At 36.9% G+C, this 27198-nt stretch overlaps 1 protein-coding gene and 1 long non-coding RNA gene across 23 annotated transcripts in view; one reads left to right on the forward strand and one right to left on the reverse strand.

The window, feature by feature from the left end:
- The window catches only part of LOC101705290 (ceramide transfer protein-like), an 82978-nt gene extending 77882 nt beyond the window's left edge, over positions 1 to 5096 (reverse strand). For 8 of the 10 annotated variants that reach the window (XM_087201205.1, XM_087201209.1, XM_087201215.1 and 5 more), the window contains exon 1: positions 4918 to 5096. In XM_087201205.1, the coding sequence (XP_087057331.1) occupies positions 4918 to 5013 (96 nt within the window). In that variant the 5' untranslated portion in view covers positions 5014 to 5096. The remainder of the gene's footprint in view (positions 1 to 4917) is intronic. The other 2 variants (XM_087201208.1, XM_087201216.1) reach the window with 1 other exon arrangement.
- Positions 5097 to 5499: 403 nt separating this feature from the next.
- The window catches only part of LOC106008605 (uncharacterized), a 50727-nt gene continuing 29028 nt past the window's right edge, over positions 5500 to 27198 (forward strand). For 11 of the 13 annotated variants that reach the window (XR_015447395.1, XR_015447396.1, XR_015447398.1 and 8 more), the window contains exons 1-2: positions 5500 to 5738; positions 26327 to 26379. This is a non-coding gene — a long non-coding RNA (uncharacterized LOC106008605). The other 2 variants (XR_015447405.1, XR_015447403.1) reach the window with 2 other exon arrangements.

Genomic DNA, 27198 nt, shown 5'->3' on the forward strand with positions numbered 1-27198 from the left:
GGATATATTTTCTAATTAATTGGTTTCTTTGGGGGGGGGGGGTACCAGGAATCAAACTTAGGACCTTGCACTTGGCAGGCAACCACAGCACCACTGAGCTAAATCCCTGGTCCTGGTTTATTTTCTAATAAAACTGGTTTTCAAAAAAATACTTGGGTTATTCTCTAATTCTGTACCTAAAAGTGATTTCTATGTCACTAAAATACTGATGCACAGAAACCACAATAAAATGCCAAAGGAAAAAATGGAACTTCTATGAGAAAACTTAATTTTGCTTGTTTTTCTTTATGCTCTGGGGTTTTAAGTATAAACAATTCCAAAAAATATCTACTAATTGCAAAAACTACTTCAAAATTGATTGTTTCAATAAAACGAACTGGCTCAGGTTCTTCACCTATGGAGAAATCTTTCTTTTCCTATTCCCTAATTGAGCATGTTTGAGATAGGCTCAACTTTTAAATCATTAAAGCCCATTTTTTACAACCCTCTTTAAGAACTCACCTACATCAACAATCTCTAAGGGCTCCCTAATCACTATTCCTTATTGTTAACTGCTTTCAACTTACCACCATTTAGATATCAACTTCAAGTAAGTAACTGTTACAAACAAAACTGAACTCTCCTTCCTCTACAAGGTGTTCTTCTTCCCTATGTTCCTATTTTCTTGGCTGTACACAATTCTATAGTCAGGTAGACTCAAACCTCGTGTAGGGTTATAGTACATTATATGAACAGAATAGCAGATACAAGATTAAATAGACCCAACTACTTCACTACTCGTGAAGAGAGCCTTGACAAGTTAATTTCTTTGAGCTTCTGTTTCTCTACCTATTTTTGAATGGCTAAATAAAATAATGAAAATGCTTAGTCACAGAAGATAATCTGTACCTTCTCATTCCTTATAGCTCAACACCAAATTCTATTAATTTTTCCTTCACATTAAACCCTTAAGATATACATGCATAACCATATTTATAGTAGCACAATTCATAATAGTTGAATCTTGGAAGCAGCCTATATGTCTATCAAAAGATGAATATATAAAGTATGGTATTTATACATAATGGAGTACTACTCTGCCATAAAGAAGGATAAACTTGTAGGAAAATGGATGCACCTTGAAACCATAATGTTAAGTGAAATAAATCAAACACAGAAGGTTAAATATTACATGGTTTCTTTTATATTAGAAACTCAAAATATAAATACTGTAAAGAGAAAATAAAAGATAATAGGAAGTAGGGAGATAGATCTTTCTCAAATGGAAAGGGGATCGAAAGATGGAAGGTAAGGTAGGGGGACTGAGATGTGTCATGTACAGGTACCAACTCCCCCCAAGAAATGTAATTATTACTTACTGCAAACAGGTACTAATTTAAAAAAGGGAAAAAATTCAATCCTTATATTAGCCTTGTCTTCCAAATATTCAATTATTCAATGAATTTATCAAGTTTCTTGATTCCTGAGGCCTAATAACTTTGTCTAGTATCTTCTGCTTCTTCATAAATTACATAAACTTATTTACACAAAAGGCATATTGCCCACACATGTGCCTACATATTAATTTTTACGGTGACTCCAGCTCCTCAATTTACATGGGCAGCTTCCCACTGCCTATTTTAACAATGGGTTGGATTGGTGTTTAAGACTCTCCATATATTTACCCTTCCTTGCTTCTCAGTACTAGCATTAAGATTAAATAAGAATAAATTTAGTTTCTAGCACATAGTATTTGTATGCCTAGCTAATGAAACTGTCAATGTCTCTTGTTAGAAGAGACCCCTTCCCAAGGGACCAGAGGGTCCCAAGCAATTACGTTCCTATGACTTATATTATTTCAGTATAGAGAAATCCACAAATACAAGCTTCAGGACTCTATTCAGTAAATATGAGCTGCTATTTTTTTTTTTTTTTTTTTGGTACCGGGGATCGAATTCGGGACCTTGCACCTGCAAGGGAGGTGCGGTACCACTGAGCTAAACCCCGGCCCTGAGCTGCTATTACTGCACCTGGAAGGCAGGTTTTCGCCTTCGCTCTCAGGTTCATTCCCTTACCTCCTCATTTAACAATTCAGACAAGGCAATATTCTAGACACAACAAGAGAATCCAAACTCCTGTAGCCTACAGTACAGCAAGCACAAATTTAAGAAAAAAAAAAGATATATTTAGAACGAGAGTCAGAAGCAAGTTTAAAAAAAAACACTGTGGGAAATCAAGGGAAGTTTATCTTCAACGAACGGCAAAGAAAAAGCTCTATGAAAAGGGCAGCACTGACAGGGACTCAGAGAAATTTAGGCAACAGGCAGGGGGGCGGATTCAGAAAATGATGGGGGAGATTCAGATAAAGTTTATTTTACCAGGCTTAGTTGTTTTCAAGTCCTACTAAGGTGTAAGTCTTTTCCCAACAATGTTTCACCCTGACATTTGTGATAAGCACCTATAATCACCATCTATCCACTATTCTTGGAAACTTTCTTAAGTATTTTAGATTATTATATAGAAGAAAAAGCTTTGGACTGGCATGTTTTTAATACAAATTCACAAACCCTCCTGTTTCAGATCCATTCTATCCTGGGGGGAAGAAATTAGTATTGGGACTTATTTACATTACTCCATAGAAGGAAAAGAACAGAAGCTGAGTTGTAACTGTTGTTTCAGTATCAGATAGGGTATTCCTGATCTGGTTCATGACTGTGAGGAGCCCTACTGCTTCCCCATATCTACAATATACACAGTATTTGACCATGATGAAAAAAGAAACCTTTAGGGCTGGGGATAGCTCAGTGGTTTCGCTGCCTGCTGCTCAAGCGTGAGGACCCGAGTTCGATATCTGGTACCAAAAAAAAGAAAGAAAAAAGAAACCTTTGTTGTGTCAAACAGTATAGATACATAAATGATCAGGTAAAGAACTTGAAATATGTACCATGTACTTTAAACTTAAAAACAGGTACCATCCCCAGTGTGTGCATTTAATATAAAGTACTCTTGCTACAACTAGGGCTATGTAGCTCAGTTGCAGAACACTCAGCTAGCATTCGACAGCCCCTAGGTTTGATCCCCAGCACCTTCAAAAAACAAAACACCCTTAACTAAAAGCTTCCAAAAAACAGATATAACCATAAATTTTTGAATTTCAGGAAAATGTCCTTCACAGTTATTAAGAATAATACCAAAGGGCTGGATTTAGCTCAGCGGTTCCGCCACTTGCCTCACAGGCGCAAGGTCCAGAGTTCGATCCCCAGTACCAAAAAAAAAAAAAAAAGAATAATACCAAAAGCTTTATTCCTGTTGATTCTACATACTGAGCAACAGTCAAAATTGAACCAATTACCCTTGATAGTGGTCAAATACTGCATTTGTACACACTTAAATACCAAGGAGATAGTCTTCCCATTTTTTTAATCTCTGGTATATCTACTACTCTACTCTGCATACAGTTAATACTGTACTCAGAGCAGGAGACCTTTATTCACCAGTTACACCCTTCCTCGGCACCTTCAAAAAAGTGATAACAGGTCAAAAGTACAGCATGTTTTATAAAACAATATTACAATGATACTAATATGACAATCTGCTTCTCATCTAATGAGAAAAGTGATGAAACTCTCAATAAATCATTGAAAACAACACACTTCACACTTCCCCATCTGAAAATGTTTATCTATTACACGGTATGGTCAATGCAGAGTTCTAAATTGTAAGATACATTTAATCTAAAGAAACCCTGGGGAGATTCTATCAACACACAACACAATTTGTCAGCTATGTAACTAAAAGCCTTATGTTTGACATACTCAGGCCTTTCCTACACCGCTTCTCATACATAAAAGCCTAATATGAAACAATCCCACAAATGATGTCCAAATGACTCAAAGATGGAAGCAGAGTGATTTCTTAATAGCCAGTGGTTGCACATGACCTGGTATCTTATGACCAGCTTGTTGAGGGACTGGCCTCAGCTCCCCCTCTCCAAGTTAACAGCTGGCTCCAGCCATTTCTGAAAGTTTCACAGGAAGGGAGAGAAGTAGAAAACGCTGTGAGTCTACTCATAGCAAAAACTTTTTTTAAAAAGCATTATCAAGAGATCACTCAATTTCAGTCCTGTAAATGACTACTTATTTTGCTAAGATTTTGGAAAGGAGTTTTTAAAAACACAGAAAACAATAGAACGTTTTTGCCTTATTCTGTGCCCCTTACTGCAAAAAAAAAAAAAAATTATTAAATAATACTCTTCTTCCTGGACTAAAGGTTGGTCTCCAATCTGACAAGCTCCAAATTACTATTAATATTTTTATACCGAAGGTATCGTGTCAATTAAACAGTTCTTTTCTGAAACGGGGTAAGGAATGATGGGGAAAGTACAAAAGTGCTCCACATTGATACCTCTCACTACACTGAAAATTACTACCACCTCAGATTTCGGGTCCAAACCAAGTCAACTGGCTTGTCTATACAGCCGCGTCAGCAGAGTCCCCCTAACCTTTCCCGAGGAGCACCTCCAGACTCATCTAGTTAGAAAGGTCAGATTTGAACACACACACACACACACCCCCCCCCGGTCCAGTACTACTTGGGATGCCGCCTTAGCCCAACCCAGATTCCTACACCCGGGACAGCTGGGACTCAAATCACGGTGTGCATCGCATCTCCCGAATTGGATCCCGGGTTAAAACACACTTCCCCGGGTCCTCAGCGGCTCACAAGCAGCAGGGAAGGCGAGTAGGACAGTTCCCCGCTTCCCCAGTCCACCCTAACCTAGGCGCTCCAGCGGCGCCGTCAGCCCCGCACCCCGGCACCTTCTGCAGCCCCCGCCCCGGGACGGTCCGCGCCTCTCTCCCGCCAGCCCCACCCCATGCTTCAGCGACTCGGCCTGCCGCGCGGCAGGTGAGGATGGGCAGCGGGCCCGCGGAGGCTCACCTTGCTCAGGACCCTGCAGCGCTCCACAGGCGGCCCAGACTCCGTCTCCGGGTCCTCCTCGGGGCCCGACGAGTTCCAGCTCTGGTTATCCGACATGGAGGCGCGACAGGCGAGCAGGAGACCGGCCCCCGCTCCGCGAGCTGCGCCGGAGGAGGCGCCCAGTCCCGGGGCTGAAGGGTCGGCGGATGGCAAAGCCAAGAGCGCCCACTGCTGCGCAGGGGAGATCGGGAGGAGGGGCGAGGTCCGCCCGCCGCGCTGCTGCCGCTGCCGCCGCCGCCGCCTCCGCGCCTGACACCGAGCGGACTAGGGAAGGAGGACGAGCGACGAAGGAAGCCTGCCCTTCCAGCCGTCAGCCGCCGTCGCCGTGACCCCTGTGCTGCACCCGGCGCCGCCACCTGAACTCGGCCCCCTCGGTGCCAACCTCAAGTTGGGGAAGGAAAAAGAGGGAGAAGAGAACAGAAAATCCAACTGCGTAGATCTAGATCCATTCACACCTCCGCTACCGCCGCCATCTTCCTGCCTGGCCCACTATTTACCCTCCCCTCCCTAATCCCCTCCCCTTCTCCCCGCCCTTCCCTCCTCTCAGCCCTCCCCATTCCGTCCCGTCCCCCGCCCGGCGTCTGACGCCACACGTCCAAGGCTGGGGATCCCCCTCCCACACCCTACCTCCAGTCCACGCGGGGGACGACGGGTAAAAAAGTAGGCGGAGTGGAGACAGGAGAGGGCGGGATAGGAACGCTGCTGAGCGGCATTCTGGGAAGGACGCTGCTTTGTCCGTCGCGCGGCCTCCTGGGACTTGTAGTCGCAGTCTTGGGCAACAGGTGAGTGTCTTGTCCCGGGAAGTCTCCTACTCTTGAAGGTGGGTGGGCTTCGTTTGAAAGTGGCGTGTACTGTCTCCTCCGCCTTGCCTTTGTCTCTGCCTAGTGTATTTATGACGAATTGTCCCGGCTTTCGGGCCAGGGCAGGAGATTACTGTCGGGCGAGAATGGCAGGGTTGCATTCTATGGCGGCTTTCCGGAACTTCTTGGGGCTTGCCTGGGCAAAACTGTGCCGGCACTTTCGCCTGAGGGACAGCGTGTGTGACCTGTCTAGTGACAAAGGGGTTTCTTTCCCCATAACCGGCAGTGTAAATCTCGATGATCTTCTTATCTTGCTCTTTAGAAGTTAAACTTCATACTTGGCGTTTTCCAGCTTTGAAAACTTCCTTGGTAGAGTTAGAGTTTTTGTTTTGTAGAAAATAATTTTGAGGTTGTCAGAACAAGTGACATTAGAAGAGTTTTAAATTAAAATGAGTATGTCAAGCGATAGCCTAAGGTACCTCTTTGCTATAAATGGGTATCTTTTTTGAGACCCAGGTTAACCTTTTTTACCTACCTACTCCTGAAACATAGGAAAGTTGCAATAGAACCTGTCTAATGTAAGAAAGGCCAAAGTGCAATAGTTTTATTGAATAACAAATGAGTAGGCACTAGAAAGATGGTGCCTTTGGTGGGAAGAGCAGTAGATCTAATGTCAATTATCTTTTTGCGTACATTGTAAAGATAACTTACTGTGAGACCTTTGATTTTGTAGTTTCATTCCTCTAGTTAACTACTTTTATATCTTGTCGATTTTCTTATAATTGCTAACAGTAAAATTCCTTGTTAAACCTTAGAATATCTGCTTCCTACCAGGATGGAAAGATGAGGATACTTTGAAGTTGAAGGAAAAGGCATGGTGGCAGGAAATAGTGGGTAACAACGGAGAAAGGCCAACTTTACTGGGATCTTCAGGAAAAAGTTATGGAAGTGTTTCTGAGAAATACCTGTGATATCTTTCATTCCCCTAGATTGACACTCAATAGATATTAAATCTGCCAAAGGTCAGTTACAAATCATTTTCCCATTGTGAAATCATGGTAATGAGTAATTGAAAACAACTCAAATGAATAAAGCCTTAAGAGATAAAGCTTTTGAAAATACTGGGTCAGCATATTAAAATACAATCTCAAGGTTGTCATTCAAAAAGAAAAAACCCTCGGTGCCATTTTCCTTTTCCTTGAATTACAGAAAGCATGTCTTTAAAATGTTGAATTATGGTTTAGTTTGCCTTGCCATTTCCTAATAAGGTTAGAGTTCCTGTTTCTGATTTTTTAAGTGCTAGGTTTCAAAATCATTACGTGAATTATTGAGAAAGTCATTTCTTACTGAAATTGAGAATCACAGGAGTATAAGTATTTTTTAATTGAACTTTCTATTGTATTTCATGTCCTTACAGGTTGTGTGTGATTGTAATCACCAAGTTACTAAGGTGCCCACTTACTCATTTGGAAATTGCTTCATTATTTAGTATTAATGTGAGAGAAATTGCTTTTTTGAAAGAAAAAAAAAAGGTTCTCAGCTGGGTGTGGTGGTGCACCACTGTAATCCCAGCACTCAGGAGGATGAGCCACAAGGGTTGCCAAGTTTGCCGCCAGCCTGGGCTACAATAGTGAGTTCAAGGCCAGTCTGAACTACCTAGGGAGACCCTATCTATAAAAAAAGTGTTCTTGCTACATTATTTCTTTGTACTTATATAAGTAAAATTTTTAAGTACAGAAAGATTTTTGTATAATGATTAGAACACCATAGTAGATGTTGAGATTTACTTCATTAGTGTTAATGGAAAGAAGTTGCAGTGGAGGAATAAAATGCATGCACTTTCTCTATTTGGTGAAAATGATAGCTTCTGAGTTTTGTCTTACTTAGGGCCTTCCTTGAGCCTCTTATAAAATGTTGTATTAGGGCTGGGGATTTAGCTCAGTGGTTCCAGCACCTGCCTCGAAAGCGCAAGGTCCCAAGTTCAGTCCCTGGTACAAAACAAAACAAAATGTTGTATTATTTCTCTTATTAATTTTATTTTTACATTTTTTTTATTATCTTTTTTTTTTTCCAGTACTGGAAATTGAATCCAGGGCTTTCACACTGAGGTATATCTTCAGGCCTTTTTTTATTTTTCATTTTTGCCCAGGCAGAGCTCAAACTCACATTCTCATGCCTCAGCCTTCCAGAGTGCTAGGATTACAGGCATGAGCGATTATACCTGGCTATTCTTACTTTTAAAACTTGAATGCACCTGGGATTTATTTTTGTATGTTAATAGAGGTAGAAATTTAATTGGTTTTTAAAGGTGGCCACTTGGCCCAACACTTTACCAATACAGTAATTGGTTCATACCCTTTTATCTTTTATGATATGCAAAATCCCCATATATAAAGGCTTGCATCTGGATACCTTTCTTTTTTCATTGACCTTTTTCTCTATGTCTATACTACCACCATTCTGACTTAATTGCTACTTTTTAAACTATTTTCATATATATGATAGAAGAATTCTAATTTTTTCATTTGGATATTTTTCTATATCTTCTTTTACAGATGAATTTTAGAATAGCTTGTAAATTACTTGAAAAATTGTGTGGGGATTTTGACTGAGGATTGTTGGCTACATTTTTTTTTTTTTTTTTTTGAGACAGGGTCTCTCTATGCAGTTCAGGCTGGCCTTGAACTCACTGTGTAGCCCAGGCTGGTCTTGAATGCAAGGCTATCCTCCTGCCTCAGCCTCCCACGTGGTGGGATGACAGCATGGACCACCATGCGCAACCTTGTTGGCCACATTTTAAATATTATGAAACTGAAGCTCAGGGAAGCCAAGGAACTTAGTCGTGTGGTTACTAAGTGACAAAGTTAAGATTTGAGCCTAGGCCTAACTAATTTCAAAGATCACATGAACATTTTTCTCTGCTGCAGAGTACCTCTAAAAGTAGGAATTATCGTGTAAATCAATGATATAAACTGTGGATAAGTTCATCCAAGCCACAGTGCTCTTAATTCAGCTAATGATTTTTAACATTTTTCATTTGCCTAGCCCTTGGATCTATGCTGTTTTACTGAATTCCAACATCAGTTCTGTAAAATTTGTTCTACCTGTTCTATTTCTGATATTTCAGATGAAGAAACTGAACCACGGAGAAGTAAATAATTTTCCAAAGGTCATATAGTTAGTAAAAGACTTAGAGTTTGAACCTAGTTATTCAGATTCCAGAGTTCATTCTCATCATCCCATTAGAGTTTTTCATCAGTTCCTCTTCTGTCTGCTTATTCTTCCATCTCACCTCACTTCCCCAATGAGATCTCCACTAAATATCAATTTCAAAGCCTTCATCTTTGCCCCTACTTCCACTACCAAGACACAGAAGCCAAAAAAACAAAGGTGTTGGAACTGAGAATATTTATAATTTCACTGATCAACAAAAGGACGAGGAGGGCCGGGAATTTAGCTTAGTGGCACCTCGCCTGGCTTGCAAGCACAAAGTCCTGAGTTAGATCCCCGACACTGGAAAACAAAATAAAACAGGGATGAGGGGCATTCTGGCAGAAGAGGACCTTCCAACTTGAAATTTAAACATTGTCTGATTTTTTTTTTAAAAGGTGCTGTGAAGAGCCTCAGTTTTTCTCCTCTGGCTGCCATAACAAAATTCCAAAGGAGGAAGGAGTTGGGAGGGGGTGGGTGGAAGGGAATAATTCTGGTCTCTTGTCCTCTTATAAGGGTACCAGTCCTATCAAGATGAGGGTCCCCGTGCCAGGGATTTAGTTCAGTGGTTCCACTGCCTGGCCTGCCTTGTAAGCACAAGGTCCTTGCACTTGCGAGGCAGGCAATGGAACCACTGAGCTAAATTCCTGGCCCCAAAGTATGAATTTTGGTGGCACACAGTTCATAACAAAGTCTATTGGTTCTGTATTCCTATAGCATTTATTTATAATAAAGATGCATTTTAATTTCAATAGTGCTTTGTTAGCTAACCTGGAAACCTTAACTGTCCTTATAACATTCTTAACACTTCCAAACTGAACCATAGCCATTAAAAATTGGAGATTTTTGTAAGACACATGATATTACAAATTTAAAAACAGATGTTAATCTATTGAAATAAAATAATCTATGAATAACAGCAGTCTAAAACTAGGGGACAGATGAATAAAATACAACATGTGAATCATACAGCTGGTATTTTTTGCCCTATTTTAATGTACAAGGTAATTAGATGGTAAAATTATGGACTGTTTGAGTTTTCTTCTGTGTACCATTTTGTATGGAAAAACACCCAAAAATATAACAATATAGAGTGAATATATGTGTTTGTATTAGGTATAGTGTTCCTAATACTTCTTCATATTCAGTGTTCTAAATTAGCCTTCACATGGAGTTGTTGATGTCCCTGTCCCCACCCCCCAATTTCCTCTTCACCATCAAGTGAATTGGTGATTGTAACATTTCTTAAGAATTGACTCGCAGGGTGTGGTGGCACACACCTGTAATCCTAGCATTTGGGAGCCTGAGGCAGGAGTATTGCTGCAAGTTTGAGGCCAACTTCGGCTACATAGTGAGTTCAAGCCCAGCATGAACTACATAAGGAAACCTTGTTTCAAGAAAGAAAGACAGAAAAAAAGAATTATCTCTAGAGTTTCTTGCCCCCAAGCTACTGACATCCATGCTTCATGTGTTGATGCATAGGTAATGATATGTCACCACTAATTGCTGCCTAGGTGACAAAAATTGATGAGCATCCCAATTCTGGAGATGTTAAAATGAGAAAAATTATATGTCCTTGAGGCAGTGAAATATGATACTTGCTTTTTTTTAAAGCATACCCTCATTTTTCCTGAGATGAGCATTTATGAGTTTCAGATTTTTATTTATATAATATAATTGTTATGTAGAGTCTACCAATTTGCAAATTGCATTTTCCCTTTTGGCATATTTTGAAACTTCCTTTTCTTTTTCAATTTTTGTTTGTACATGTTTGTAATACACAGTGATTACATTTATTGTGAGAAATTGGTAGGTGTACCTAATGCATCTCAATTCTTTTTCCCCCTTTCCCCTCAACCCCCCCCCACTTTTTGCCAGCATCAGATTCATTTATCTTATAAGTCCTTATAAAGTAAATTATCATACATACAGATTAACAGCTAGACTAACACACCAAAAACCATATAAAACACATAAGACAATTATACTAAATCAAAGTACACTTTTAGATGCATTGCCCGTGATAGATTACTCTCTCTCTTTTCTATAGTCAATCTTCTATTTTGTATTTTATTTATATATTGAGTTTTTCATATGAGAGAAACCATGTGATATTTAAGCTTGTGTGTTTGATTTACTTAACACTGTGGTCTCAAGATGCATCCATTTTCCTACAAATGACTCAAGTTTACCCTTCTTAGTGGCAGAGTAGTACTCAAAAGTACCATGTTTTCTTTGTTCATTCATCTGTTAATGGACATACACGCTGGTTCTAAGTTTTAGCTATTATGAATTGTGCTGCTTTGAACATGGATATGCATATATCACTGTCATATGTCTTTAACCCTTTACAAAGATATTTAGAAGGGGAATAGCTGCATCAAATGGAATTTCTAGTTTTAATTTTTTGAGGAATCCACTCCCACCAACTATGAAGAAGGGTTCCTTTCCCTTCTGCTCCACAGCCTCACCAGCATTTTTTATTTATTTGATGTCTTAATGATAGCCATTATTTCTGAAGTGAGATGGAATCACAGTGTTGTTTTAATTTGCATTTGTCAAATAGCCAGTGGTGGTGAACATTTTCTCATGTATTTATTGGCCATTTGGATTTTGTTATCTGAAGTGTCTGTTCGTTTCAGATATTCATTTTAACAGTACTGTATACTGTAAATATCTTTCCTGTACTACCCTATAGCTTTGTTTTTAAATGCTTCATAGAATCCTCTTTTTATAAGCTGTCAAAAAATTTCATTTCTTAACATAAGCATTTTCATTTCTTGCTATATGCCTATATAAGAAATTTTAGTTTAATTTTATTTTTGTTCAGTTGTCTGAAACTTTTTGGGTCCATTTTCAGTAATGGCATATATACATTTTACAGCATGATAATATCAAGTTAACCCTCTGAAAGGGTTGAATATGTTTATAATTCCCAGCAGTGAGTCTAAGTCCTTCCTCCTGACTTCAAGACAAAGGATAGCAGTAGAATGGTGTCTAAGCAAACAATCATAGTATACTGTAGCATGAGTTCCGATTTCAGAATGAACCACACTGGGACAAATTGCATACTTTTGTTATGTGTTCTACAAGGACTCTTTTGATTAGAGGAGGAAGAAATATATTCAAGATAGCTCAGCTTAGAGAAGGATTATTGTAGAGATCTCAGAATCCTCAGCTATCCTAGTACATATTGGAAACTTGGTGTTTTGCTGTCTGAGGCCTCATGGAATCTTTCATCTCTTGAGTTCTTGTGTTTCCAGTCTCTGTCTCTTAGTCTCTTTCAGCTCTCATGTTGTACATTTGTCTAGCCTGGTTTAATTACCTCTCAGTTTCTGTGTCCTCTCGGTGCCAGTTCAGATTCCTGAAGAGAAGCAGATAGTTGGCCAGCCAGTGCTTTAATCAGCTTTTCCCGAGAGTGGGAAATATAAGGCTACTTTTTTATGGTTTGTTTGGAGTAGGAGCCTAACTAGAAACAATAGGCAGTGTATCTGATGCATATTATTTTCATTATAGTCTGTTTCTAACTGTACAGGTGGGAGAGGAAGCTCTAAGGAAAAAATGATTTAGTATATATGAAAATCTTTTGTCAAGCATCACACGAATAGATTCTGCTAGCATGCCATAAATGTTTAGATGGTTATATGAGACTATATATATTACTCTCCCCTGCTAGAATTTGAGTTCTTTGGATGAAACAATTATTAACTTTTTTTGTAGGAAACAGGGAAAGGGGAGGTTATTAGAACCTCTGCAGTAAGTCCTAGTGTCCTGTGAGCCATGGCAGCGCAAAGCGAATTAATTTATTATACAGGAAAGGTAGAAAAAATGAGACTGAAAAGATATTCAGTGCATCGGGAGAAGCAAATGTAACAAATGACTTGCAGAGAGTTCAGTACAGGGGGAGAAACAAAGTGTAACAAATGACTGGGAAGCAACGGAAATCCAAGAATAATGAGGAACTGAGTAGATGAAGATTTTGTTCTTCCCAGGATGTCTTCAGCTGGTGCATTCTTGTCCTGGAGCAATCACAGCATCAGTGGACCATTGAGGTCTTAGCTGTGACTGGAGGCCAAAATGGAGCTTTGTCTTGAAATCCCATAGCTGGCCTGTAGGCAGGAGAACTAGGCCTAATCAAATGATTTTTCCCCAAAATGATGTAGAATTGCTCCTGACATTTTTTCATCCATTTTTTCATAAGTTTTATCTTTTCTTAATCACTACATCAATATGGAAGGCATTCTATATAATTAATGAATAGATTAGCCCTTGTCTTTCAGATAATGTAATTCAAAAAACATACAGCAAGCAAGGTATGTTGACTGCTATGGGGACTTTAATATAGTACAAGATTTTTTTTTTAAAGGTGGAGTTGGAAGGGACCTTTTGTGTTCAGGAGATCGTAACAAAACTGGATAAGAAGGTACACATGTAGCTTTAATAGCTAAACTACTGTTTTTATAAGCTGAAAGAAGCTAACTTTTGCTCCGACCATTAGATAGTAATAAACTCTGTTCTCTAATCCTGTTACCCTTCTACTGGCTCTCTCTAGGTCACTGCCCCAGGTCATTTTAGTTAAAATAGCAGTCATTTGAAACTTTAAAGAGATATTGTCCAGGGTTCCTGATCTCTTTTTCCACCAAGTTATCATGTAAATGATTTGATTCTTGGCACATTAAAAATACTGTACTATAAATTTATAGGTCTATGACTTGCCATTCATGTGACATAAGTATGTCCTCTAAATGAAGTTCAGAAATTTAAAAGATTTACAAAGCTCCTCTGAAAATTGCTGTGCCTTTCCCAATTTAGATGGTACTATTTACCCACTTATTGCACTTTTTTTCTCTTGTAACTAATAAATCATATTGGCCTCCCCCAGGGTTCCTCTCAGGCCCATTAAAGAATCATGAAGTTTCTACTAATATGATGATTCACCTTAAGCTTAGAATTGAAGGAATAGTCTAGGATATGAATCCTAACTGACTTCATCCTGAATAATCATATGACTTTGAATGCATATTTAATAAATGATTGCCTAATAAATGGCATTATTAATATAACCATTCTTTGTTACCATGTATATCCTAGTTGTGGTCCTGTTATGTGCATTTGTAAACTGATATTTCCATAAGTATTTCAAAGTGGATATTCATTTATGTGAAGTGTGCTGACTGCATCTACTTCCATTTCAGATTATGAAAATTCTAGTTTCAGAAGTATAAGGGTCTGAAAGAAGTTTGCATGTAATACATCTCTAGTGACATTGTACAGAATTACTGTAAAATAGTTGTAAGTATACTTACAGAAGTGGATATACAAGCATATGTAAAGTGAATGTAGGTGTATTGAGGGGATTACTCACCTATGCATTTTAATCTAAAACATGATTGTATTTGGGCTGGGGATTTAGCTCAGTGGTTTCGCCGCCTGCTGTGCAAGCCCAAGGACCCGAGTTTGATCCCTGGTACCAAAAAAAAAAAAAAAAAAAAAGATTGTATTTTACCTCATCTGGCATGCTTATCTTCCAAATTAATTACTTTCAATTAGACTTTGATATTAACAAGTGTGTTCACACCCATTGTAACCAACTGAAGTTTACTAGTCTGTGTATGAACTGTGAATGATTTATCAAGTTTTTTTTTTTTAAATGGTAGAACAAACTTTTCCAGTTGCCTCCTAGAACATGAAAAGTCTATCTTAAAATCCAATTGAATAAAAATTCATTGTAATTGATCTTGGGCCAATTTATGGTCTTTATTCTTTACATATAAATAGTCCCAACAGACCGCTGTAAACAGCTGCAGAATTTTCTCTCCTAATTGCTTTTGCTGGTATTAGTTTCTTTTCTCTTAATCCTCCCCTTCCTTTACATTGCTGTTGTGTATAAATGCTGTGCATTACTAGGCGTCTCTTACTGGTTTCCTTCTTCTGGTCCTCCTCTACCTGTAGCAGTCATTGACAGCAGTGATGGGAAAAACTGTGAAAGGAATAGTGAGAGGCTGTATGAAAACAAGCTGTAATGGGACTTCCATAACCTGAAAATCTTCCTGTTTTAGTAAACTCATAGGATAAGGGAGGAGACACCTATGCTATGCCAATTATTTTTATTTGTTTGGGGTTTTTTTGTATGTGTGGTGCTGGGATTCAAACCCAGGACTCACATATGCTAGGCAGAGGCTCTGCAACTAAGCTACAGCCTCAGCCCTGTGTCTATTCTTAATTATTACTTCAATCCTGTTTCCTCAGTAATGCAAGAGCCTCTATTCTTCTCTCCATTTTTCTAAACCCTACAATCCTTCTTTATTTTGGTCTCAAATGTACACTTTATGTTCTTTTTTCATTTCTCAGTGTCATATCTTTATCTTCCATCCAGGGGAATTAATTATGACTGTAAATGTTTAATAGCATTAAGCTAGGTTATTCTTATTATGGAGATGGATGTTTTTAATAGGCACTACAAGTGTTTACCTTGCTTGCTTTTTCTGTTTTTGACCATCCACACTCCATTAGATTGATGTGTTTTGCATTAATATCAATCAATCATTATTGTATTTTTATACATTTTGCCATGTCTTATTCTGTTGCTTTGTCTTTCTTTTTTTATTTATTTCTTTTGGTGATGGGATTGAACCTAGGGCCTTTGCACTGAGCTGCAACTCTTTTTTTATTTTTGAGATAAGAGCTCTCTAAATTGTTAAATTGCCTGGGCTGGGCTCCAGTTTACCTGCCTTATCCTCCCAGGGTACTGGAATTACAGGATTGAGCCACCACACCCACCTGTTGCTTTATCTTTAAGATGACTTTGGGTGTCTATCCCAGAATCCCCATAGTATTTATTTTTACCATTTAATTTTTCAAGGACAACTCTATCTTGTGGAGAGTGGGAGGGTAGAGGATGGGGATACTCATTGATACCATATTGTATTGTGTCTTAGTTACTTTTCTCTCGAGGCTGAAACAAAATACTCAACACCCAAAGTTAAAGGGCGAAAGGTTTATTTAGCTCACAGTTTGTAGAGGTTTTAGTCCGTGGTTGACTGGCTCCAAGGCAGAGTGGCGCATGGCAGAGAGGTGTCATAGAGGAGAAACAGTTCATTGCAGGCAGAAGACAGGAAAAGCAACACGGGAGGACCACAGCTCTTTCTGCCCCTTATGTCTTATCCATAGCGCTCATACCCCTAATCCTAGTGCCCTTGATCCTAGCATTGCACCAGGAATCAAATAGTCACACACTCAAGATCCAGCCACCTCTGAGAAAGCTCCATCTATGACTACATGAGGCTTTGGGGGGACATCTAGACACAAGCCATAATGTACTGCATACAGTGACTTGGGAATATGTCATATCCCATTGAAAATTCAAACACTCTGGGCTGAGGATTTAGCTCAGTGGTGCTGCTGCCTGCCTCGCAAGCGCAAGGTCCCGAGTTTGATCCCCAGTACCAGAAAAAAAAAAAAGGGAAACGAAAATTGTCAAACACTCAAGATTAAGACTGATTTCACAGAATTTCAAAGGGCATGTCTGTTATTCTTTTATCTTGCTTCCTGTTGTACAGAGGAGACCCAAACTAGTTATGTTCCAAGCAGAAATAGTCTTATATATTGTTGAATAGAATTGGAAATGTATTCCATTATCTTTTATTTATATCTGTTTGGTTTTGTGGGCTATTTGTCAAGTGTAGCTGCTGTTGGTATTTCATAGATTTCACTATAACTGTAAAAAATACTTTATTGGGCCGGGGATTTAGCTCAGTGGTTCTGCCAGCTGCCTCGCCGAGTGCAAGGTCCCGAGTTCAATCCCCGGTACCAAAACAAAACAAAACAAAACTTTATTTTTAAAAGTACATATTATGTATTTATAATAGATGAACAACAATATTAGTGTCTATGTCTACTCTGCATGTACACACATCTTTCTGTTATATTTATTTATTTTTGGTCAGGCTTTTGGGTCTCTAACTTTTAACTTACTTTCTTGTTACATTAAGAAGTTCTCTTAATATTTTAAAGTCCTATTATATAAAGCAGTATAATATTTTTAGAATCTTCATGATAGGTCTTTTGTAAATATGTTTTACTTCCAATTTATATCCCATACCCTTTTATTGTTTTTCTTTTATAATTTTAGGTCTTCTTGTTCTTAGTTAAATAAGCTAAAAAAACCCCAGAACATACATACTGCTATACTGATATAGTTTATAAAAATACAGTTCATCTTTACCTCCATTTAAGTATTTATTATGAGTTGGCCAGGCATGGTGATGCATGCCTGTAATATAGTACGCTGGAGGCTGAGGCAGAAGGATCACAGTGAGCTTGGACTACCTGGGCTATGTAGTGAGTTCAAGGCCAGTCTGAATTTCGTAGTAAAACCCTGTCTCAAAAAAAAAAAAAAAAAAAAAGACTTGCTAAACAATGATCTTGACTGGAATGCTATTAAAATGAGATATGTTACATTGTCCATTATTTTCTAGCATTTTACTGTCTCAGAATCCTGACAATATTTATGTATAGAAAGATACTAGCATGTATTTAAAAATTACATTATTATTTTTTAAATTTTTTTTTAAATTACATTATTATTAACGACCAAGTAAAGACTTAAAATTACCTGTCACCTAGTAGGTGTTCAGTAAATCTTTATTGTTAAATGAAATAAGTTGGTTGATGATTGAAAGGGACCTATAAGAAGTGCAATTAACAAGGTCAAAGAAAAAATCACTAGCATGATTGCAATAAGTGAGAGACCAAAGAACCAATTCCATCACAGCTTTCTGTAAGGAGGATGTATTTATTAAGGACCTCCTCAAGGTCAGACACTGTTTTAGGTTAAATTTATTATTCACTCTTCACAAAAATCTTTCAAGATATGCATTATCTGTCTTTTACATATAAGGAAATTAAAATTCAGAAAAATTAAGTTGCCAAAGATAAAAATCTAGCCCAGACTTTAGACCTTGGAAGCTTGTAGTACATACTTTATTACATGTAGAATTGATTTTTGATTTTTTTAAAAATGACAAAAGACTATTATCCTAAATGATTTTAAATGATTAAACATTTCAGAATCTGTCATAACCAGATTATATTCTAGGTATATTATGGTTTTTCTTTAAAATTTTCTGAAAAGAAAATGAATTTATATATCTTTTTAAACTGCAATAACATATACCTAGTTTACATTTTTTCTTGCTAGTGCATATAAAAAAGTCTGTGTTCTAATTACCCAGAAATTATTTACGTGATCTCTGGAACCTGTTGGAACTGTCCTTTGGTTTTATGTTAGTAAAAGAAGAACATATTGATTTAACCTTTTATATCGTGTAAAATAGTCATTGCCATTTAGTATCTTTTTTATATTTTTGGACCATTTATGAATAATATAGAAGTAATAATAATATAATAAAATATACCTTTTAGATTGTAATAAAAGTCAAAACACTGCAAACCTGTTAATGGCTTGTATCTAGATATCCCCCCAAAGCCCCGTGGGGTTTCTGGAGGTGGGTGGATATAGGTTGTATGAATATGGATTAAGGGTGTGTGATATCCTGATTGGTCTCCTAATTGGATTAGCATGATTCTGGGTGTGAGTGAATGGATTTAGTGAAGGAGCGCCACCCTGGGAGTGGGTGGCACCAATCAATAGGCTTGTAGTCCGGATGGAATACAAAGGGACAGAAGGGAGACAGACTCTCTGCTTACTGCTTTCTGCCTTGCCTGCCATCGACTTTTTGTTCTCTGACATACTCCTCTGCCATGCTGCCCTGCCTTGGAGCCAGCGGATTATGGACTTAAACCTCTACAAACTGAGCCAAAATAAAACACTCCTCCTTTCACTTGTGGGTTTTAGATATTTTGTCCCAGCAAGAAGAAATTAAGTGAAACATGTTCTTGGAAAGCAACTAGTTGCTCATTGACTCTTGTGCTTGAACCTGGAACTATTGATATATAAATAAAGAGCCTAGATTTCTTTAATAGATCCTAGCTAATCACTCCTGGTTTTTTATCTCACATTTCTATCATCAAAATCACAAAACACTGAAAATTTTGACATCTTATAATCTTTTTAAAGAGAAGACAACCATGTTTTTTCTCTCTGATTGTAAACATTTCATTTGTGTATTTATAAAGTAGTATTCAATTTCTTTTCTGTCCCCTTTGTATATACATTTCCCTCAAGCACTTGTTCACTTTAAAAAACGTATCAAGTAGGGCTGGAGATGTAGCTCAGTGGCACCACGCCTGCCTGGCAAGCAAAGATCCTGAGTTCCATCCCCTGTACCAGAAAAAAAAAGTATTAACTAACTTTTACTATACATACATCTTGAAGGATGAACAAACACTGTTATACAACATCCTTTTAGCAAAATGCAGTATTCTCAGTTCCTTTGCAAAAAACATCATGATAACGCCTTCTTGTGGATGATTAACTGGATAGGAATGTCATATTTCCTCTTTGTCCTTACAAAATTCATTGTCCATTCACTTATTCTAGAGTTTGAAAAAATAACATGTCTGAATCATATGAGAATTCAGGCTGAAATTTTACTTATATGATCAACATCATAGTCGAGAATGCTGTTTGTCTCTTTGGATTCATCTTCAGATTTATGTAATAATTTGAAGACTTCTGTCAGTTTTCTTTTTTAACATGATGGGCAGAAAATGAAAAATTCAGAACTCTGAAATGTGTTCAATGAAAGCTGTAAGTAAGACTAAACCATAGTGGACACACCTTTAATCCAAATTAACTGTAGGCAACACAATATGAAAACTAAAACATGATAAAATAATTTGTTTTCACTACCATTATTCCATTAATCCATTTTTCTTTATTTTTAGCATAATTCAAAGGATAATGAAATAACAAAACATAAAAAATTAAGATTCCCTAAGATACCATTATATATCTTCAATTTATATAGGAGTCTGATAGATCCATATAGTAATTGCAAAATAGAATTTTATTGCTAGCTATTTTATGAATAATAGGGGGTTTTTTTGTTGTTGTTCTTTGAAAGATATGTAAGATAAGAAATATAAATAGTTACAAATAAAGTTGCCCAAAAAACATTTTAAAATGGGCCTCATATGGGCTGAGGATTTAGCTCAGTGGCTCTGCCTGCCTCACAAGCGCAAGGTCTTGAGTTCAATCCCCGGTACCAAAAAATACAGTGGGTCTCATAGATCCTGAAGATACACTGAGGTTTAATAAACTGCGTTCCTTAATTTTATTTCACAACCAAATATGAACTGTTTGCATTTCTTTTTCCTGGCCCAAGTGAAAAGGTTAACCATGAAATTCATTCCAGAATAATAATAATTTGACCAAATGAGGCACTCCTTATCTTGAGGATCAAAGTATATCTTATCATACTAACTCATTTATCTTTGCACAATCTAGTGAAATTTTTGCATTTAAAAAAATAGAAAATAATATTATGTACAATATGTCTAACAAATATTTGCCCATTTGGACATCTGAATAGGCCATTTTATTTAAAAAGTCTGCTTTAGGGATTATTGTTAACTTTTCATGGAATAAATACAAACTATTTTGTGGTTAAGATTAAGTAGGTACATAATTCAAATAGATTTTGTAGGTAATATTCTTTTAAAAGGGGACTGGGACTTTTTAAGTCTTGGAAAACCCCTTTTTCTCAGTTAAGGTGTTATTTTGGAAAAAGAGAAGAAAATGTAAATATATGCAGTATGGGGGGTTGTATGGGGGTTAGGGAAGGCAGCATTGCTCCATGTTGAAGACAAACACACCAGATGTGAATAAAGGCAGTTGAAGAGGAAGCAGGGGTTTGGAAAAGTGTTCCTGGAAAGTACAGGACCCTGATTTAGCTCTGTTCTTTGAAGGAAGTGGTAGAAATGGACAGCATGAATAGATTCAAACCTAAAACTGAGGCAATTCTAAGTACCTCCCTTAAATGGTGCATAGTTGAATGAGAGTGTTAACCCATCTGAAATCAGTCTAGGATTAAAATTGTAACAGTCTGGAGTTTACTTGGCTGCTTTCCTTTCTTTGGATCTTGGAGAAAAATCAGTGTTGTCAGCAAACATCTGTCTTCACATGTGGAATAGCTGCACTTTAGAAAGAAAAACAGTTATTTTGGTACTTTAGAAATATGAAATATGTATAAATCCATTTTATTTTAAATTTTTGAGAAATTTCTACCTGCAGTATGGAGGAGTAAGCTCCTACACATAAACTATAAAAAGTTCAAAAATCAATTACTTGAGAGCTCTAGAGTGAACAGAAATCAAGAATATTTTGGAGGGCATCAAAACTTGGAAGAAGTGACCCTTACACAGTAAGATTCTCATTCGTTTTGCACTTTTGCCTTATGTGTAGACCCGATGCAACACAATTAAAGTTCCAGTACAAAACTTACCATCCTTCTTTCCAGAAAAACCAGGGCAAGGGAATCTGAGCAAACAGGGCCACTGCAGAGTGGGGAGTGAACCCAGCAAATGAGAGAGCCTGGGGATGGAAATTCTAAATGCCATACACTGTATAGGCTTCACTTAGGTCTCTGCCTGGCATGTATCATGCGTGCCCAGAGCAAACTGGAAGCACCCTGAATGGACATCTGAGCCTCTCTCTGCCCGCTAAACATTAATGAGTTCTTTGGTTTAATTGCCTATTAAAAACATTAACAGAAGGACATAACACAATTCTCACAGTGCAGTATTCACAATATCCAGGATACGATGTAAATTATAAGCCTGGAAAACATGAACTGATTTTCAAAAGAAAAGACAGCAAGATGTCCACCCCAAGACCATCCAGATGTTGAAATTATCTGACAAAGACTTTCTAGTAACTGTTAAAAACTACATTTAACCAAGTAAAGCAGTATGTGCATATGCCTAAAAAGAAATCTCAGCAAAAATAAATACAAAAATAATCAAATGGAATTTTTATAACAAAAAAAATCTGAAATTAAAAATGAAGTTTTTGGTTGGGCTTAATAGCAAAATCATGACAGAGGAATTAGTCTGTCATCTTCAAGATGGAGAATATTAGTCAACTCTCCCATCTCGGGGAAATTCCCAAAACCCATAACTTAAAGCAGAAGTTTAATTTGGCTCATGGTTTCAGAGGTTTCGTTCTATGATCTAGCTCCAAGGCAGAAACATCATGACAGAAAGGCATGATGGAGCAGTCCTGCTTGAGCAGGGGGACAGCGCCAGAGAGGAAGGGGTCAGGAACCAGATGTAGTACCCAAGGTCATGCCTCCATGACCCAGCCAGACACCTGGAAGTACGCTTTACCAGTCACCTGGGAAGCTCTCAAGCCAATCAAATTGACAATCCTATTTATTTGTCACATAGAGTTAAAATATCCAACCTAAAGAAGGGAAAGATAAAATTTAAAAAAAAAAAATGAGGGCCAGGGATTTAGCTCAGTGGTTCTGCTACCTGCCTCGCAGACGCAAGGACCCGAGTTCGATCCCTGGTACCAAAAAAAAAAGAAAAAAGAAAAAGAAACAAAAATAGAAACTCAACTACTGATAATATAAAGAGTAACATAAAGCTCTAAAAGGAGAAGAGATGGGGGTAAGAAGAGTTAATAAGGGCCAAAATCTTCTCAAATTAGGAAAACATTTACATGCTAATGAAGCACAGTGGACCTCAGACAGGATAAGTACAAAGTATACCATGCAGGATAAGTACAAAGGTACGTTATGGTCTGGGCCGGGGATTTAGCTTAGTGGTTCTAGAGCCTGCCTGGCAAGCACAAGATCTCAAGTTCAATTCCCGGTACCAGAAAAAAAAAAAGTACATTGTGGTCAAACAAAATCTTGAAGACAGAGAAAAACAACACATTACACACATAAACAGTGTGAATGCTCACGGTCTTGACAGAAAACAGTGGAGTAACATCTTAAATACAAAAATAACCCAGCCTATCAATTCTGTATCCAAGAAAACCTCTTTTGAGAGTGAAGTTAAGACTGGCCTCTTAGGCGGTGATTATATAATTACACACCAATTGAAAATGTGGGCTCTGGAGGCAATCTGGGTTTGAATTTTGGCTTGGATACCTCTTGTGATTGTAGATAAATTACATAAATACTCAGCCTCAGTTTCCTTATGTATTTTATTAATAGATATTGTATTGAGCGACCTAAATTAGTGAATAATCATGAGTAACGAGAGAATGCTTCTTGAGCACTTAGTACTTGGGTGGCCTATGGTAAATAGAAAATATTGGTTATTACTTATTTATGCGTATTCTTAGCTTTTGTAGCAAATTCAGCCAACCTTAATGGAAATTGATGTTTTCTACTTTGTTTCATTTTTTTCCCAACTTTAGAGAGGTTGCCTGTAACTAGAAATGAAATCACTATCAGTATTGTGAAAGAGAAATCATTCTTGCTGCTCCATTGCCTTTTACAAAGATAATATTTAGGAAGGTCTCACTTTTAGTAAAAGTGATGGGAGGGGAAAACAAATTCCTTCTCTTTAACAAACAACTTCAGCATCTCACTAAGTAAAACTTTTATAATGTGAAATTTTACCCAATCATCCTTTTGCTCCATATTATTCTTGTTTATATGCCTTCCTTATTTCTTTGCTTTTGTTTTTCGCAAGGTATTTTGAAAACTGGTAATTTACCTAGTTGGAGGCAGACTTCTGATTTAAATGTGAATGTTTAAAAACCTAACACAGTTTTTTCCCATTTGAAGTAGAAGTCAGAGGTATCAAAGTAGATAAGAAGAATCAGCTAGGGATGTTGTTTCTGTCAGTTTAATTTGAGTTTTAATATGAATAAACATAATCTTAAGATATTGTCTTGGACTTTGTTTCTGCATTTGCTTTGAACAGTACTGATGTATGTTGTCCATTACTGTGGGTTTCTTAAAATATAATTCTGAGGAGGAAACAGTCTCCAAAGAGACAATTATATATATCTAAAAAGAGTCATATAATTATGTTATTCTCTATTCTAGTTGTTGGAAAGCTTAAGATATAATTTTACGCTCAGTCAAATCAACTATTTTGACTTTATTGAAACATCTTATCTTATTAAGACAGTCACAAAGAGATTATGGGCATGGAGACTTATCATAGCAATTTTTATAATGAGAAAAAAAACAGTCTAACTGCTGTCATTAGGGACCTTTAAGGTAAAATGTGGTCCAACCATACAATGTAATACTACACAGACATGAGAAAATGATATTATAATTTTGGAACTGTCAGGCAAAGATATTGGAGCAATAAAGAATTTCAGCCAATGGTGCAACCACTATGGAAATCAGTATGGAGATACCTCAAAGAACTAGGACCAGAGGTCCCATTTAACCCAGCTATTCCTCTACTGGGTATCTTCCCCAGAGAATTAACAAAATCATACCACAGTGATATATGTGCACCCATGTTTATAGTGGCACAGTTTGTAATAGCTAAAGCTTGGAAACAGCCCAAGTGCCCATCAACTGGAAACTGGATAAAGAAGATGTGGATTTTTTATAAAATGGAGTAATACTCAGCCATAAAGAATGAGAAATTGGAGACATTTATAGCTAAATGGATGCATATTGAGGCCATACTCTTAAGTGAAATAAATAGGACACACGTGTAAATACCGAATAGTTTCTCTAGTGTGAGAAACTGAAAGTGTAAATAAGGGTTAAAATGATTAAAATGAATAATTGGTAATTTGAAATAGGAAAAAAGGTCCAAAGAGGTAGGGGTGAAGGGAGGGGAAGGGGAAAGGAAAGAAGGGAAAGGAAAAATTATGAGAAAAGAAAAAAAAAGGAAATGATGTCTATGTAAACAGGGAAGGGTGGAGGGGGTGAAGGACACACAGGTAATGGGGGAAAAATAAGAACTAAGATACATCATGTACAAGTACAAGCACCCAATGATAAATGAAAACGTATTGTATACCTAAAATGTACCAATAAAAGAATTTAAGAATAAAAAGTAAATAAAAAAGAATTTCAGCCAACCCCCAAAAAGATAAACTCAAATGACCAGGAATATCATAATGCCATGGGAAAATACCCACCATACAGTCTTAAATAAAGAGCATATACTAATATGAAACAGTGTATAGAATGAAATCAACAATGTTCTAAATAGTTATAGTATGTACACATAGAAAAATTTTGAAAGAAAAAAGGGATCCTACAGCTCTGTAATTATTTAAATAAAAATCCATGATTAAGAGGGGGAAAAACAGGTTCCACAGCCAGTGTGATAACATGATCATATTTTTGAAGAAAATAAGCATAGAATGAAAGAAAGAAAAAGTCATGAATGAAACATCCTAAATTACTAATGGTTAGTCACTCTAGATTATAGCAGTATATATTAATTTTCCTTTTATGCATTTCTGAATAAAATATTTTTACAGCAAGCATGAACTTTAATCATTAGAATAAACATTGAAGTCATCCTAAAAATTTAGTGAAATTGCTAATTACAATATGTAAAGTTATATATCTTCATGACTTATAAGTATATAAATTATAATCCTATAATATATATGAACAAAATATATACTAGAGTATATTGGGAACCCTAGACTGAAATAAAGTAAAGTACTATATTTCTATTATATATCTACACAAGAGAAGCATTTTTAAGTGTAAACATGTACATGTAGATAAAATTTTATTTTTTCATTTTTAGTTTTACATGCTAGCAAATACATTAGCAGATCAATAGAAAATTTGCCTTAAATCCTGGTTCATGCAAATTTGAGTGAAAAGACAGATTTAAAAAATCCTTGCCTTTTATAAATAATGTTTTCCTTTTTCTTCTTGCTTAGAGCAAAAATATAGAGCTCTTTAGTCTTTTTTTTTTTTTTTAACTGGTACATTTTAGATATCCATAATGATAACATTCATTATAGGGAATTTGTACCTGTACTTTTTTTTTCCATTTCCCTTTAGTCTTTAATAGTTCATTTGTACCTGAGTTTTTTGGGAAAGCAAGCCAGGTAAAAATTAACTGTTTGATTTAGATGCCATGATTATTGAAGAAATTGACTTTGGATCCTGTGAGGATCTGCATTTGATCCCCAAATATATTTTCTTACTGTAGTATTTCTCACTTTTCAGGACATTCAGTAAACCCTTATTTATTAATATTTCATGAATAACTCCATCCTCTTCCCCATAGTGGGAATAGAATCCAAAAGTATTCAAGACTTTAGAGAGGTTTCAAAATCATGATGTTATTTAAAATAAATTTAGGCTATAAATTGTATTTTTACCAAAATTTATAATATTCAAACCGCTTTCATTTTATTTTTTCATCAGCCTACAAAATGGCTGTCATTCTTTTCTAAAAGATTCTACTAATTTTGTATTTTACTCTCTTTATAGTATCGTAATTAAATATAAGGACTTTGACTCCAGACCTGAAATATAGTACCAAGGTAAGCCAGCTATTAACTGTATTACATTATTCAAAGTACCTACGAAATCTGTACATCAATTTCTTCCTCTCTTCTGAACATTAAATATGATGCATGTAGGGGGCCAGGGATTTAGCTCAGTGGTTGCAACCACCTGCCTTGCAAGTGCAAGGACCTGAGTTCGATCCCCAGTACCAAAAAAATGCATCCATTGCATGTAAAACACTATGAAATCCAAGCTTTTCCAATTATTGTATTTATAAAAACTTAACTGGGGTATTGTCATTAATTTTATACCTTTCTATATAATCTTATCGTTCATTCTGTACCAACTTTTGTTCCCTTTAAAAATTTATGTCTTACTTATTTTCTAAGTACTGTAAAAACTACTGCTTTGTAGTTTTCTTGAAGATTCTAGGGGAAGAAGTTATTTAACATAAATTATTCTGTTGATGTTTATCAGTGTGTCTCAAATTTTTACTTCAAATAAAAAGTCTTTAGTCCACAGTTGTTTATATCAGTGCCACTTAAAATGTGGATCAGTGCTTGTCCACATGAGATTATATATGTATATATCATATTATATATATGTTTCTGAAGATCAAGGATCCGGGCACAGTTTAGCTCGATTCCTTGGCTCATGAAGTTACAGTCTAGCTATTCCAGGATTGTAGTCTTAACTGAAGACTGATGTGAGGGAAGATCCACTTTCCAAATTCTTTCATATGACCTCTTCACAGGGCTGTCACAATGGCAGCTGACATCCTTAGAGTGAATAATTCAACTGAGAATAAGAACTTCTAACATGGAAATTGTATTCTTTTATAACCCGTGTTCGAT

The sequence above is a fragment of the Heterocephalus glaber genome, unplaced genomic scaffold, assembly GCF_053883595.1.
Source record: "Heterocephalus glaber isolate CG9 unplaced genomic scaffold, H.glaber_assembly_v1.0 deba00001757, whole genome shotgun sequence".
Lineage (NCBI taxonomy): Eukaryota > Metazoa > Chordata > Mammalia > Rodentia > Bathyergidae > Heterocephalus > Heterocephalus glaber.